Raw genomic sequence first — 13,328 nt, 5'->3', positions numbered from 1 at the left:
TTGGTTATAATAGGACTATAATGTAGGAAGTACCTTTTTTGTGATTGCTACATTATTAGAATAGGACTATAATGTAATGATGTCTGATAAGTCAGAAGCATAACCAGTCTTGTCCAAGAAGTGGATGTCCTAGCAGAAGTGTGGGTAAACTTGACTTAATAAGCTATGATTTGGATATTTGAGACCTTGACATTTTCATTGAATCATTGGAGTGACCACCGACAACCCCGATTTTGATATTTTACAGCAAACAGTAGACCATGGACTAGAAGAATTGGCTGTGGAGAAAAAAATCCTCAGAGAGAAGAATAATTGCAAATGACAAAGCTGATCTTTCCATTAATGACAACGATTACGAGGTAGTATACATATCATGTTTTTACCGTACTCGAGCCTAGCTGTGTAAAATGTTGTTGGCCTTTTGACATTTGACATGAAATTGTATCCAAAACCTCATAGCTAGTTGATTATGATTTGATTTGTTGATACTCTTAAATGTCACTTCTTAAGACATGATATTTGTCTTAGATTGAAGGAAGCTTTGTTGTAATTTTGGGTGCAGGTTCAGATCCTTCAGAATGAAAAGGAAAAAGTTCTGGAGGAATCGGTGAGTGCAACGCTAAAGATGAATTAGTCACAAAGTTCACAAAAATGGCGGAAGAAGCCATTGCAGGTGATAGTTGCATTTCTTTGTTTATTCATGTTGTATTGATGATTCTTTCAAATTTTTTCCCGTTTCTGCAAAGTCCTTCCAACTAACTTTTGTGCAATTTGTTAATTGATGCAAAATTTAGCTCACAAGAAAGCGGAGGCTGAAATTATGTGTTTGAAGGAAGAGTTAGAAGAATCTATAAAGCAGAGAGAAGCTGCAAATGGAAGGCTAACTCACATTAACAGTGCATTGAAGGATTGTATGCAGAACCAGTGTTTATAATCTTTGACAGCTTTGTATATAATGTCTTGAAGAGGTTCTTATCTGAAGAGACAGCTGAATCAATCAAAGGCTTGACTAAGGTAACCTATTACTCTGTGGTATATGAGTTTTGAATAAATCTCATTAGTAATAGGAGAGTATTTAGCTTACCATATCCAAGGTTTTAGCTACAATTGCCTTTTGTTTATACTTCAGAAATTGCTTTCATTTGACCTTGATAATAGTCTTTTTATTTGGAGCTTTTGTTGTCCAAGACTTTAATAGTTATTATCCATTTATGGTTTAGAACTTTATATAGATGCTTATAACGCATTTGTAGTAACACTTAACAATAGACCAATAGTTAACAATTTATTAATTTATTCTCCTGAATTAGTATTTTTGAATTTAGGTAAAGGCTAAAACTTTGTTATGTCTGAATGAGTTGGTTAATGGTTGATTTCATGCGTTTAACAAATGAGGCAATGGTGTTGAATTGCATTACTCCATTTAAGAGAGCTCTAACCATCCCTGGTTAGATATTTAAAAATAGACTGCAATTCAAAATCTGAGATGAAACATGATAAAGCTAGCTTGTTTATATATTTCTGCTTCTATCAGCTGCCTAATAGTGAAAATGCCTAAAATCTGCAGAAGGACAATGGAAACACTGCTGATGGAACAGGCTGCTTCCATAATGAAAATGTGTCCTTGCAACTTGTGTCTTTCCTGTTTATACATTTAGAATTAAGAGCCTAATAGAAATGCCATATTTTGACTTGTTTTAAATTTTCAATTGTATATCGATGAATGAATTCTCTTCAAGCATATGAAATGTGTATTTTATGTTTTTCAGCAAATATCTTACCGGCTTGCAACAATATATATATATATATATATATATATATATATATATATATATATATATATATATATATATATATATATATATATATACATATATATATATATATATATATATATATATATATATATATATATACATATATATATTCATTTCATTACAGAGAATTCCTCTGTAGTGAAATGAATTTTTTTTTATTGACTGGGTCCAGTTTTCCGACCACCAAAGTGGTCGAAATTTTCGACCACTGGTGGTCGGAAAATCTGGATTCGCATAACTATTCTTTTGGCCATTTTTTCCGACGGCCTTAGAAAAGTGGTTACTCTTTCCGACCACTTTCTCTGGTGGTTGGAAATAGCTAGGGGGATTTTTCCGGATACTCAAATTGGTCGAAAAAGAGGTCGGAACAAGCGTTTCCGACCTAATTAAGGCCATTTCCGACCACCAAAAATGGTCGGAAAATGGCAAATTTCCAGTAGTGATTGATGTTCCTGTTGTGTTGCCTCTTAACAGTAGACCGTTAGCCATGTTTTGCCTCAGACCTGACTCAGAACCCTAGATGGTGTATTGGTGTCTACTGAGCAGTCTGAGTACCGTAACTGAATGTGCTAACATTAATCATCCTGTATCCCATCAATCCAGGATTATATTAGACACAGAGTTTGGTTGACTAACAACTTCTAGTTATTCAGTGTAACACCCCCCCAAAAACAAGACTACTTAAAACGAGTCTTAACACCTGCAGATCAAGCACAAAACTAGCACAGCGGAAGATAGAAAGATAACTGGATAAAAGGAATCCAAAACGGGGTGTTACAGTTGGTATCAGAGCCTAGGTTTGAACCTTGGTTTAGAGCCTAGGAAGAGTTGAGTCTAGACTTTCTAAGTGTTTAAGTGTGTTTTGAGACCTCTAAGCGACCTTAAGGAGCTACGTGTTAGGCTTAGGACTCTAGGTTGCGCGGTGAGATGTGTGTTGCTTTCTGTCTTGCTTGCTCTTTTGGTAACCTTGTTGTTGTAGCAGAAGTCTGTGATGCCTCCTCGCCAGCGAATCGCAGTGTTTGAAGATGTGAGTGAAGTGGTTAAGAGATCTCGGTTGGCCGAATCTAGCAATGCTTCTGGGGTAGTTGAACGGTGGATCCGGAGTGGTACGTCCACAAGAGTAAGTTCTAGTGCAGCTTCTGTGTCGGTACTCCGTGATGTAAGAGAGTATGGAGGGATAGAGGTTCATCATCCGACGGTAGGGTCATCTCAAGAGAGGGTGCTCACCTTAAATGAAGTCCGAACAAGTGACAGTGACGTAGTAGTGGGAACCTTCCTCGTGCAATCTATGCCAGCAACAGTCTTGTTTGATTCAGGGGCATCAAACTCGTTTATATCACCCGGCCTCGTGAAGAAGTTGGGCTTATCTGGGGGCGCGGGAGTGAGGTTTAATGTGAAGGTAGCGTCAGGAGAAGTTAGGGTGTGTGACCGTCTTTTTGAGGGCATCAAGATTTGTATCAAAGGAGAAGAGTTTCCGAGCGATCTAATCCAGTACGACTTGGACGGGATGGATGTGGTCCTAGGTATGGACTGGTTGGGGCGGTTAAGAGCCCAAATCTTGTGCAAAGATCAGAAGATAGTGCTACGAGGACCCAGCGGGAAGAGAGTGTCATACCGTGGAAAGATGGAAGAACCCGGAATTAAGTTGGTGTCTATGGTAAAGATGAAGAGGTACATGGACAAGGGCAATGATGTGTACTTGTGTTCCGTCGAGAACTTGGAGGCAAAGGAGGAAGTGGCTCATACGATACCTGTAGTCCGTGAATTTCTTGATGTTTTTCCCGAAGAAATACCGGGTATGCCGCCTACTAGGGAAGTGGAGTTTTCAGTGGATCTCGTGCCGGGAACTGCACCCATCTCTAAAGCCCCATATCGTTTGGCTACGCCATAAATGCAAGAATTGAAGGCTCAGTTGCAAGAACTCCTTGACAAGGGTTATATCCGGCCAAGTGCATCGCCTTGGGGAGCTCCGGTGTTGTTTGTAAAGAAGAAGGACGGGAGTATGAGGTTGTGTATCGACTATCGGGAGCTGAATCAAGTTACCATTAAGAATAAATACCCTCTTCCAAGAATAGATAACTTGTTTGATCAACTACGTGGCGCGGGAGTGTTCTCCAAAGTTGACTTGAGGTCAGGGTACCATCAGATAAGAGTAGCAGACAAGGATATCCCTAAGACTGCATTTCGGACTCGGTACGGTCATTACGAGTTTACGGTTATGCCTTTCGGTTTGACTAATGCCCCTGCCGTTTTCATGGACCTGATGAACAGAGTATTCAAATCTCACCTTGATGATTTTGTGATCGTGTTCATCGACGATATCTTGGTTTATTCAAAAGATATGGAGGAACATGTTGGACACCTTCGGACGGTACTTCAAATCTTGCGGGAAAAGCAATTGTATGCCAAGTTTTCTAAGTGCGAGTTTTGGAAAGACAGTGTGACGTTTCTAGGCCATGTGATTGATAGTAGAGGGATTTCTATGGATCCAGACAAGATACGAGCAGTAAAGCAATGGGCTGCACCCTCATCGGTGTCGGAAGTAAGAAGTTTTCTTGGGTTAGCAGGTTATTATCGGAGGTTTGTTTTGGATTTTGCCAAGGTGGCTCGACCGTTGACTAAGTTGTTAAGAAAAGAAGTGCCTTTCGTTTGGGATCAAGCTTGTGAGTTAGCATTCCGGGAGTTGAAGGAGAGGCTCACGTCTGCACCAGTTTTAATTCTGCCATCGGGAACGGGAGGTTTTGAGGTATACAGCGATGCGTCCAAGAAGGGATTAGGTTGTGTGTTGATGCAGAATGGGAGAGTGATTGCCTACGCCTCACGTCAGCTTAAGGTTCACGAAGAGAACTACCCTACACATGATTTGGAATTGGCCGCTGTGGTGTTTGCTTTGAAAATTTAGAGGCATTATCTCTATGGGGTGCGTTGCAAGATATTCACGGACCACAAGAGTCTCAAATATATCTTTACCCAAAAGGATCTCAATATGCGGCAGCGAAGGTGGTTAGAACTCATCAAGGACTATGAGTTAGATATTCAGTATCATGAAGGAAAAGCTAATGTAGTGGTGGACGCCCTAAGTTGAAAATCGAAGCACACCGCTAGTTCTATTTGGGTGGTGGCGGATGAGCTTTGCAGGGAGCTTCAACGGATGAGTTTGGAAGTGGTGGAACAAGGAGATGTGGAGGCAGAAGTTCGTTGTTATAACTTAAGGATTGTACCTACGTTTCTGGGAGAGATCAAGGAAGAGCAGCAAAAGGATGTGTTCTTGACCAAGGTAAGGGATGACCTAGCTAGAGGAAAAGGGGGACCGTTTGAGTTATCCGCTGATGGAGTGTTGAGGTACAAAAGCCGTGTGTGCATACCCGCGTCATGTGATCAGTGGAAGCAACGGATTTTGGAAGAAGGTCATAACACACCCTATTCGGTTCACCGCGGAGGAGACAAGTTATACAAGGACGTGAAGGGTTTCTTCTGGTGGCCTAATATAAAGAAGGAAGTTGCAGAGTTTGTTGGGAAATGCCTTAATTGCCAGAAGGTTAAAGCGGAACGTTGTAAGGTTAAGGGGTTGGTACAACCGTTAAAAATTCCACAAGGGAAATGGGAATCTATATCTATGGATTTCGTTGGAGGATTACCGACGACCCGTTCGGGTAAGGACAAAATCTGGGTAATAGTTGATCGTTTGACCAAGACCGCCCGCCTCATCGCAATGAAGGAGACCTGGACAATGACACAGTTGGCTCAAGCTTATGTTAACCAGGTGGTAAAGTATCATGGAGTTCCGAGGGATATTGTCTCCGATAGGGATTCAAGGTTCTTGTCTCAATTTTGGAAATCTTTGCAAGAAGCTCTTGGAACTAAGTTAAGTCTCAGTACAACTTTCCACCTAGCCACCGATGGACAAACAGAAAGGACTATTCAGACTATCGAGGATTTGTTGAGAGCTTGTATATGTTAGATTTTCAAGGATCTTGGGAGGACCATTTGGATTTGATAGAGTTTTCTTACAACAACAGTTATCATTCGAGTATTCGCATGGCACCTTATGAAGCTCTCTATGGACAGAAGTGTCACAGTCCGCTTTGTTGGGAGGATCTTGTTAATCCGATAGTGTTGGGGCCACAATACTTGTTGGACACATCCGAGAAAGTTAAACAGATTCAAGAAAGGATGAAAGCGGCTCAGAATCGTCAAAAGTCTTATGCTGACTTGACTAGAAGACAGGTGGAGTTTTCAGTTGGGGATAAGGTTTGGTTGAAAATATCTCCCACCCGGGGAGTAATGCGGTTTGGGAAGAAAGGGAAGTTGAGCCCTAGATTTATAGGTCTGTATGAGATCTTGGAGAGGATTGGGAGTTTGGCTTACCGTTTGGCGTTGCCCTTGGAGTTGGATAGAGTGCATAACGTGTTCCATGTATCACAGCTCAAGAGATATGTTCATGATCCGACTCATGTTTTATCACCGGAAGTGTTACCGATAGATGGAGATTTGTCTTATGAAGAAAGGCCGCTCAGAATTTTGGACTTCAAGACTCGGGACACTCGCAGGAAATCTGTTAGGATGGTAAAAGTTTTGTGGTCTCATCATGGGGTTGAAGAAGCTACTTGGGAGCTGGAGGCATCGATGCGGGAGCGGTACCCTGAGTTGTTTGTGGAAGGTATCTCGTCTTTTTAGGTTGTTGTGTGCTTGCTTGCTTTGTTTGTTGCCTTGTTGTTTAGCTAGTGTGTTAGTTGGTGTTTGGGTTAGTTGTTTAGTTCTTGGTTGTGGTCTAGAAGTTGGTTGCTGTGTTGAGGTTAGAGTTCTTGATGCCAATCTATCCGTTTGTTGACCTCTTGCCTATCCTTGAATTCGTAATGTCTTTCTCTTTGCCTTGGAACCTTGTGAGAACTTTTGGAGTTTTTGACCAAAAGGGATATTCTTGGAAATTCTTGTCACAATTTTGTTTCCTTGTTACCTTTCGTTCTTAATTCGTTGTACCCAAGTTTCGGGGACGAAACTTCTTTGAAGGGGGAGAGGATGTGACACCCCAAAAATACACACTCCAAATCATGAATTAATTGAGTAATTAATTCTATTTCTTTTGAGGAATTGATTCCTAAAATCCTGATTTTTGATACTCAAGGACTAGTATTTGATTAGTCAATCTTTAAGTGGTGTTGTACCTTGTGCTTTGAGAGGAGTTCCCTTGATCCTTACACTTTCTAAGAGTTAGTAAGGGTATCCTTGTCTTTTCACCAAGAGCTAGTTTTGTAACCTAAACCTAGAAGACTTCTTCATTTCATTCCCTTACATTTCCTAGAAAATATCTCTACCTTCTCTCTAGAAAACAAGAGTAGCTTGTTCTTCAAGCCAAAAGAAGCCTTTGTCAAGATTCAAAGTTTTGCTTCCAAGATTCAATCTTTCCTCTATTTTGGCATCTAGAAGGGTAAGATCTAAGCTTGTCTAGTCTTTTTGGTTCCATCTTAGTTGTCTTTTCTTAAAGGTTGGATCTTTATGATCTTTTGGTTTGATCTTAAAGTGGGTTTGGCTAGTGAGCTTAGTGGAGAGCTTGTTGTGGCGTAAGAAGAGTCTTTTGGTCTTCAAGAGGTAACCCATGCTCTACAAAACCTATTTTGCTTACCTATATATGATTTCTTGGCTTCTACATGTGTTTTGCTATGAAATGTGAGAGTTTATGCATTTATCTTGTGATATTGCATATCTAGAGCTTGTGTTTAGGTTTCCTTTGTGCCATTGCTTGGCATTTTCCTTGGTTCAAGTCATTTTGTTGTGTTTGGTGAGATTTGGCATGTTTTGGACTTGAATTTGTGTTTGAAGGAGAAAATCCCCGAAGGGATTGTTTGACACAGGAGCGTGTACCCGCGGGCGGAACGGCGGGGAGAGCCCTACCCGCCGCCCACCCGCCGGTACACGGGAATGTGGGTGTTGTACCCGCGGGCAGAACCACGGGTAGGGGCCTACCCGTGGGTCCACCCGCGGGGAACACGTTGGAGTTGAGATGGGATTTGTTCCCCGTGTTTCGTTTGTCTCGGTCTTTGATCTTTTGGCCTCCCGTTGTTCTTTTGTGGAACTATTTGAGCGTCTTCTTGATGTTTCGTAGGTCTAGAGCTTTATGGTAGGTATCCATGTAGGATCTTTGGTGTTGTGTATCGTGCTAAGTGTTCAACATTGTGTTTCGTTGAACCGTGTGGTGTCTTGTGTGTTCCTCGGAACTATCTTGAGTTTCCTCGTTGTTGAGCTTGCTAGTTATAATCTTAATGCTAGCGTCGTTGTTGTCGATGGGTGGTGACCTGTCTCTTGATTGAGTATGTTTCATACCTTCTTTTGCAATCCGTTGCTTGTTTCGTGTGAGTGGTGGTGCGTGTGTGGCTTTACCTGGATTGCACGATTAGTGGTATGGGACGCTAGTCACCAAGGTATTGCAGCGGTCCTCGTGGTGGCCGTGCCGTGATTTCATGGAGTTGTGGCTGAGTCCACGTGTTTGGGGGATAACATTGTGTTATCCGGGCATGTGTTGCCGTGAATTGGTGGATTTTCGTTGGTGGTTATAGGTGGGGGACGACGGTCCCGGAGGAATAAGGTTGGATTTGGCTGTACAGGGGCTTTCTGGAGGTAATGGTTGGCACCGAAAGTACAAGGTTGGGGGTAGCCATAAGGTTGGAACAGGGCATAAGGAAGGCATATCAACTCGTGATGGGTGATGTCACGAGGGCTTGTGAAGCCGTTGTTGTGGTGAGTTCTCTTCTCTCGTGACGTGTGTAGTCACGGAGGCTTGTGGTGTTTTGGCATGTGTTGCCGTTGGGTGAGTCTTTATCCTTGTGTGTGGTTAACCTTTGTGGTTTGGGATGTGTTCCCGGTTTTATCGTTGTGAGTGGTGAGTCTTGTGTTGTCTTTTGATCTTGGCTTTTGACTTATATATATGTATTCCGTTTCGAAAATGGTTTTTATATTATATATCTACCTATTTATGATACTTAACGGTATTGGTGGGTTACCAGCATCTTTCGCTGACCGGGCGTCGCCCCGATGTTTATCTTTGTATCTTTCAGGTGATGCGTAGTCGAGCGCGATGTCTAGAGTCGGTAGCTTAGCACCTGTATCTTTAGACAGTGTTGTTGAGGCCTGTGTGCCAATGTATTTAGATTGTTCTAGTTTGGTTATTTTTGGGATAGTGTTACACTTGCAGATTGTCGCCGTAGCGTATACCTAGTGTGGTATACGTGGCATAACACCCCGTTTTGGATTCTTTTTATCCAGTTATCTTTTTATCTTCCGCTGTTCTAGTTTTGTGCTTGATCTGCAGGTGTTAAGACTCGTTTTAAGTAGTCTTGTTTTTGGGGGGTGTTACATTCAGTCCAACCAGACCACTTAATAAGCCTAGTAAACTTGCACCACTTAATTAAGGCCCTAATATATAATATAATATATATATTATTAGGGAAAATCTTACATACTATAGTAAATAAATCATTAGACAATTATATTGTAGTTGTTTAGGACAAAAGACATTTAAGTACCTTAACTAATTACATGATTTCACTAAACATTGGAATGAACTTAATTTTGTATATAATATGACTTATAAAATAGAATATTATACATTATTCGTTTTAGTCTTGTTGGTTCTTTCCTCATACCAATAAAAACAGCTGCAGTGCTCACATGTATCATTTGGATCTCCAAAATCTATGTATTGAACTGAAGTTTAAAACAGTTTGTTACAATTTTGGCTACAATAATTTCATTAGAAATTATAAAAAATGTAAACTAACCACCATTAACATTTGTTGTGTTTCTCTGCTGGCTACGGACCCCCCCCCCCCCCCCCTCCCCCCAATTTCTTCGATCATACAATTAAACGTGCTAAGGAATGACACGTTATCTTCACCATTGTTTTGTAGATACATGCGCATTGAATTACAAATACCATTATCAACACCTAAGGAAGAAATTTTTTGATTAAATGTGCTACTAATATAGTAATCATTATTTTTACTTTTTCTTTGATCTATATTATTGATACTTACAATTGAGCATGTTTGATGTAGTTGCATTGCTTACTAAAAAATGAAAAAGTACTATAAGTATTATGCAAGCTAAAATAAATATATACAGGCCAATCTTTGAACAGTTTCCTGTTCAAATATTTAAAAAAGAAGGTATATGAGGCGAGCGACATATATTAACAATCTATATTAATTCGCTTTTTTTTTTAGTATTCACAAATGTCATTACTTTGCATAAAAACTAATATATGAAATCTATACAAACACCAAAGTAATTTTTTCACACCAACAAAATATATTTAAAAATTACAAATGTAACAAAAAATAATAATTTAACGATGTTTCATAGTCAAATACAAATTAGTTTATAAAACATAAAAAAAGGTTCAAGCTCATTTATAACAACAATAATATTTGTAAATAAGAATATAGTAAATTATATAATTTAATGCCTCACCAGAAAAAATTACACTTAGAGGTGTAGATAGTGATGCTTGGAATACAGCGTATACATAATTTTTTGATGTACTATCAACCAAAATATCCCCTGATGCTGTCTTTTTTATCTTAGCACTTAATAAACTTTGATTTTCTAAAAAATCAGTAATAGTATATATCGACAAAAAATAGAACTCCACATAGCATGGTATTGCACATTTACACATTAATAATAATACTAATATTTTATTAACACATTAATACTAATAATATTATCAACACATTTGGACCACAATACTCTTACTAATAATATTATTACTAATAATAATAATAATATTATTATTATTACTTTAAATTTTAAAAATTACAACTGGGTATAATAATAATATTACCAATAATAATAATAATAATAATAATAATAATAATAATAATAATAATAATAATAATAAAATTTCTATATGTTGGAATATATTAAGTAGGTCGGGGCTACGAGCTGGGGCCCGGCGACAAACATAGCTGGTTAGGGCTTCCTGGCTGTTAGCGAACCTTCCGATAGAGCCAATTTTTGTGCAGGCTGCTCCTTTGGCCTCTGCTACATCGCCGGAGGAGGTTGAGGGTGATGTCGTTTTGCATGGTGAAAACAAACGGAGAACGGAGGAGCCCACCGGTGCGGGGGGTAGTGTAGGCAGAGATATTACGATGACGGAGGCGACAAAAAACATGCTATTGGCGGGTCCGGAGTGCCAGCTCACGCCGCACAATGAGCATCATAAGCTGGAACTGCCGGGGTTTGGGTAGCCCCCGGTCGGTTCGTGAATTACTGGACTTGGCGTCTAGACAGCGACCCAACTTAGTCTTTGTAATGGAGACCAAATCGTGTAATATGCAGATGGAACGAGTTCGAGTGAGAATGGGTTTTGATGGTATGCTGGCTGTTGACAATGGGTGGTGGCTTGGTGCTATTCTGAAGAGAAAAGGATATGGAAACTGTACTGGGATATTCTGTGAATCATATCAACGTTTCTGTGCACTTTCCAGAGAAAATTCCGTACAGACTCACATGCTTTTATGGATACCTGGAGCTAGCAAGGAGACAGCAGTCATGGAGCCTACTGCGAGGTCTTAAACCGAACACTGCCATACCTTGGGTTGTGATCGGGGACTTCAACAACATCACCAGCCCTAGTGAGAAAAAGGGCGTGATCTCACACCCTGACGGGCTTATCCGTGGCTTTAATGACGCATTAACTTTCTGTGAGTTGTGCGATTTAGGGATAGTTGGCTACCAGTTCACCTAGGATAGAGGACGGGGCATAGATCACTGGGTGGAGGAGCGGTTAGACAGAGTGGTAGGCAATGTGGAATGGTGCGATGCGTTCCCAGAGGCCACTGTGAGGAATATTCTAATGCTGAATTCGGATCATAGCGCTCTCTTCCTAGACCCTAACGGAAGTCCAGTGCGTAAGGTGCGCAGAAAGTTTAGGTTCGAGGCTGCATGGTTATTGGATGAGGAATGCATGCAGATTGTGGAAAGGGTTTGGGGTCGGTACAATGGACAACCTCTCCAGGCAAAGGTTACTAACTGTGGACAGGAGCTTTGGCGGTGGGGTGGCATGTTATATAAGAAGTTTGGCAGGAGAATGCGGAAACTGCGTGATATGCTGGAGAGATTGCGTGGTGGCAGAGATGCCGCAGCTGTTGCCCAGTTCTGTGACGCTGAGAGTGAGTTGCCGCGGCTGCCGGCTCAGGAGGAGCTGTTTTGGCGGCAACGTTCAAAGCAGTTATGGCTGAAAGACGGGGACCTAAATACCAAATATTTTCACAGGTGTGCGACGACTCGCCGGAGGAACAACCTGCTGCAACGGTTGCAGGACAGCACAGGTTCGTGGGTTGATGGCACGGCTATGAACCAAGAGGTCATGAGGTATTATCGTGATATTTTTACATCTAATATGTTACATGATGTGCCTAGTCGTATCACTCCTGAGTGCAATGTGCAATTGTTAAAGCCCGTGGAGTCTAATAAGGTGAAAATAGCTCTGTTCTCAATGGCTTCTGATAAGGCCCCGAGGCCGGATGGTATGACAACTGCTTTTTATTAATCGTTCTGGAATATTGTAGGACCGGACTTGTGTGATTTTGTTAAAGCAAGTTTGGAGAGTTGCAGTTTACCGCCAGGTATGAATGACACCAATGTAGTCTTAATACCGAAAAAGAAAGAACTGGTAAAGGCTACGGATTTGAGGCCGATAGCGCTGTGTAATGTGGCATATAAGGTGTTACGAAAGTTGTTGCGAACCGAATGAAATTGGTGTTGGACTCTGTTATTTCACCGTCTCAAAGTGTTTTTGTCCCTAACCGTCTCACTACAGATAACATTATTGTCCAGGCAATGCCAATTTTTTCGATGTCAGTTTTTCTGCTGCCTAGGGGGGTATGTACTTTGATAGAGAATGTTATGAACAGGTTCTGGTGGCAACATAGCGGTGCGACCGAGACGGGGCGTGGTATCCATTGGTGTAGCTGGGCTAGAATGGGTCGTGCCAAAGGCGAATGGAGGTCTTGGCTTCAAGTGTCTACATGAATTCAACGTGACATTGCTGGCCAAGTAGCCAAACAAGGATGGCGTATTTTGACAACCCCCGACTCTTTGATGTGCAAAATACTAAAGGTCAGGTATTTCCCCCGTGACTGTTTTTTAAATGCTAAACTGGGTTCTAACCCGAGTTACCTTTGGCGGAGCATCCTTGCGGGGCAGCCATTACTCCGCCATGGTGTTGTGGGTGATGGGTTAGACACACTCGTGTGGGGTTGGCTGATCATTCGAACCCCAACCTGGAAACTGCATGTATTGAAGAATTAAAGCACTCCAAAGTCTCTAATCTCCTAACTGATGCAAGTGTTTTGGATGAAGAAGTCATTACTGACTTGTTCATGCCAGTCTCCTTAAGCTATGTTGATTCCTGGTCTTGGAAGGGTGCCGTGCGTGGGCAGTATACGGTAAGTAATGGCTATCGAATGCTTATGAGTACTGATTCGTTTGTTTCCACCGGGGTTTTTGCTG

General features: G+C 41.2%; 1 protein-coding gene across 1 annotated transcript; it reads left to right on the top strand.

Moving 5' to 3' along the window:
• Positions 1 to 2,808: 2,808 nt before the first annotated feature.
• Positions 2,809 to 3,708, top strand: LOC109190883. Its single transcript, XM_019341484.1, has one exon. It carries the CDS (start codon positions 2,809 to 2,811, stop codon positions 3,706 to 3,708), a length of 900 nt encoding a protein of 299 aa, XP_019197029.1.
• The last annotated feature ends 9,620 nt before the right edge of the window (positions 3,709 to 13,328 follow it).

The sequence above is a fragment of the Ipomoea nil genome, unplaced genomic scaffold (genome assembly GCF_001879475.1).
Source record: "Ipomoea nil cultivar Tokyo-kokei standard unplaced genomic scaffold, Asagao_1.1 scaffold1590, whole genome shotgun sequence".
NCBI classification, from domain to species: Eukaryota; Viridiplantae; Streptophyta; class Magnoliopsida; order Solanales; family Convolvulaceae; genus Ipomoea; species Ipomoea nil.
The sequence above is the reverse complement of the archived record's forward strand: the minus strand, read 5'-3'. Positions and strand labels throughout refer to the sequence as shown.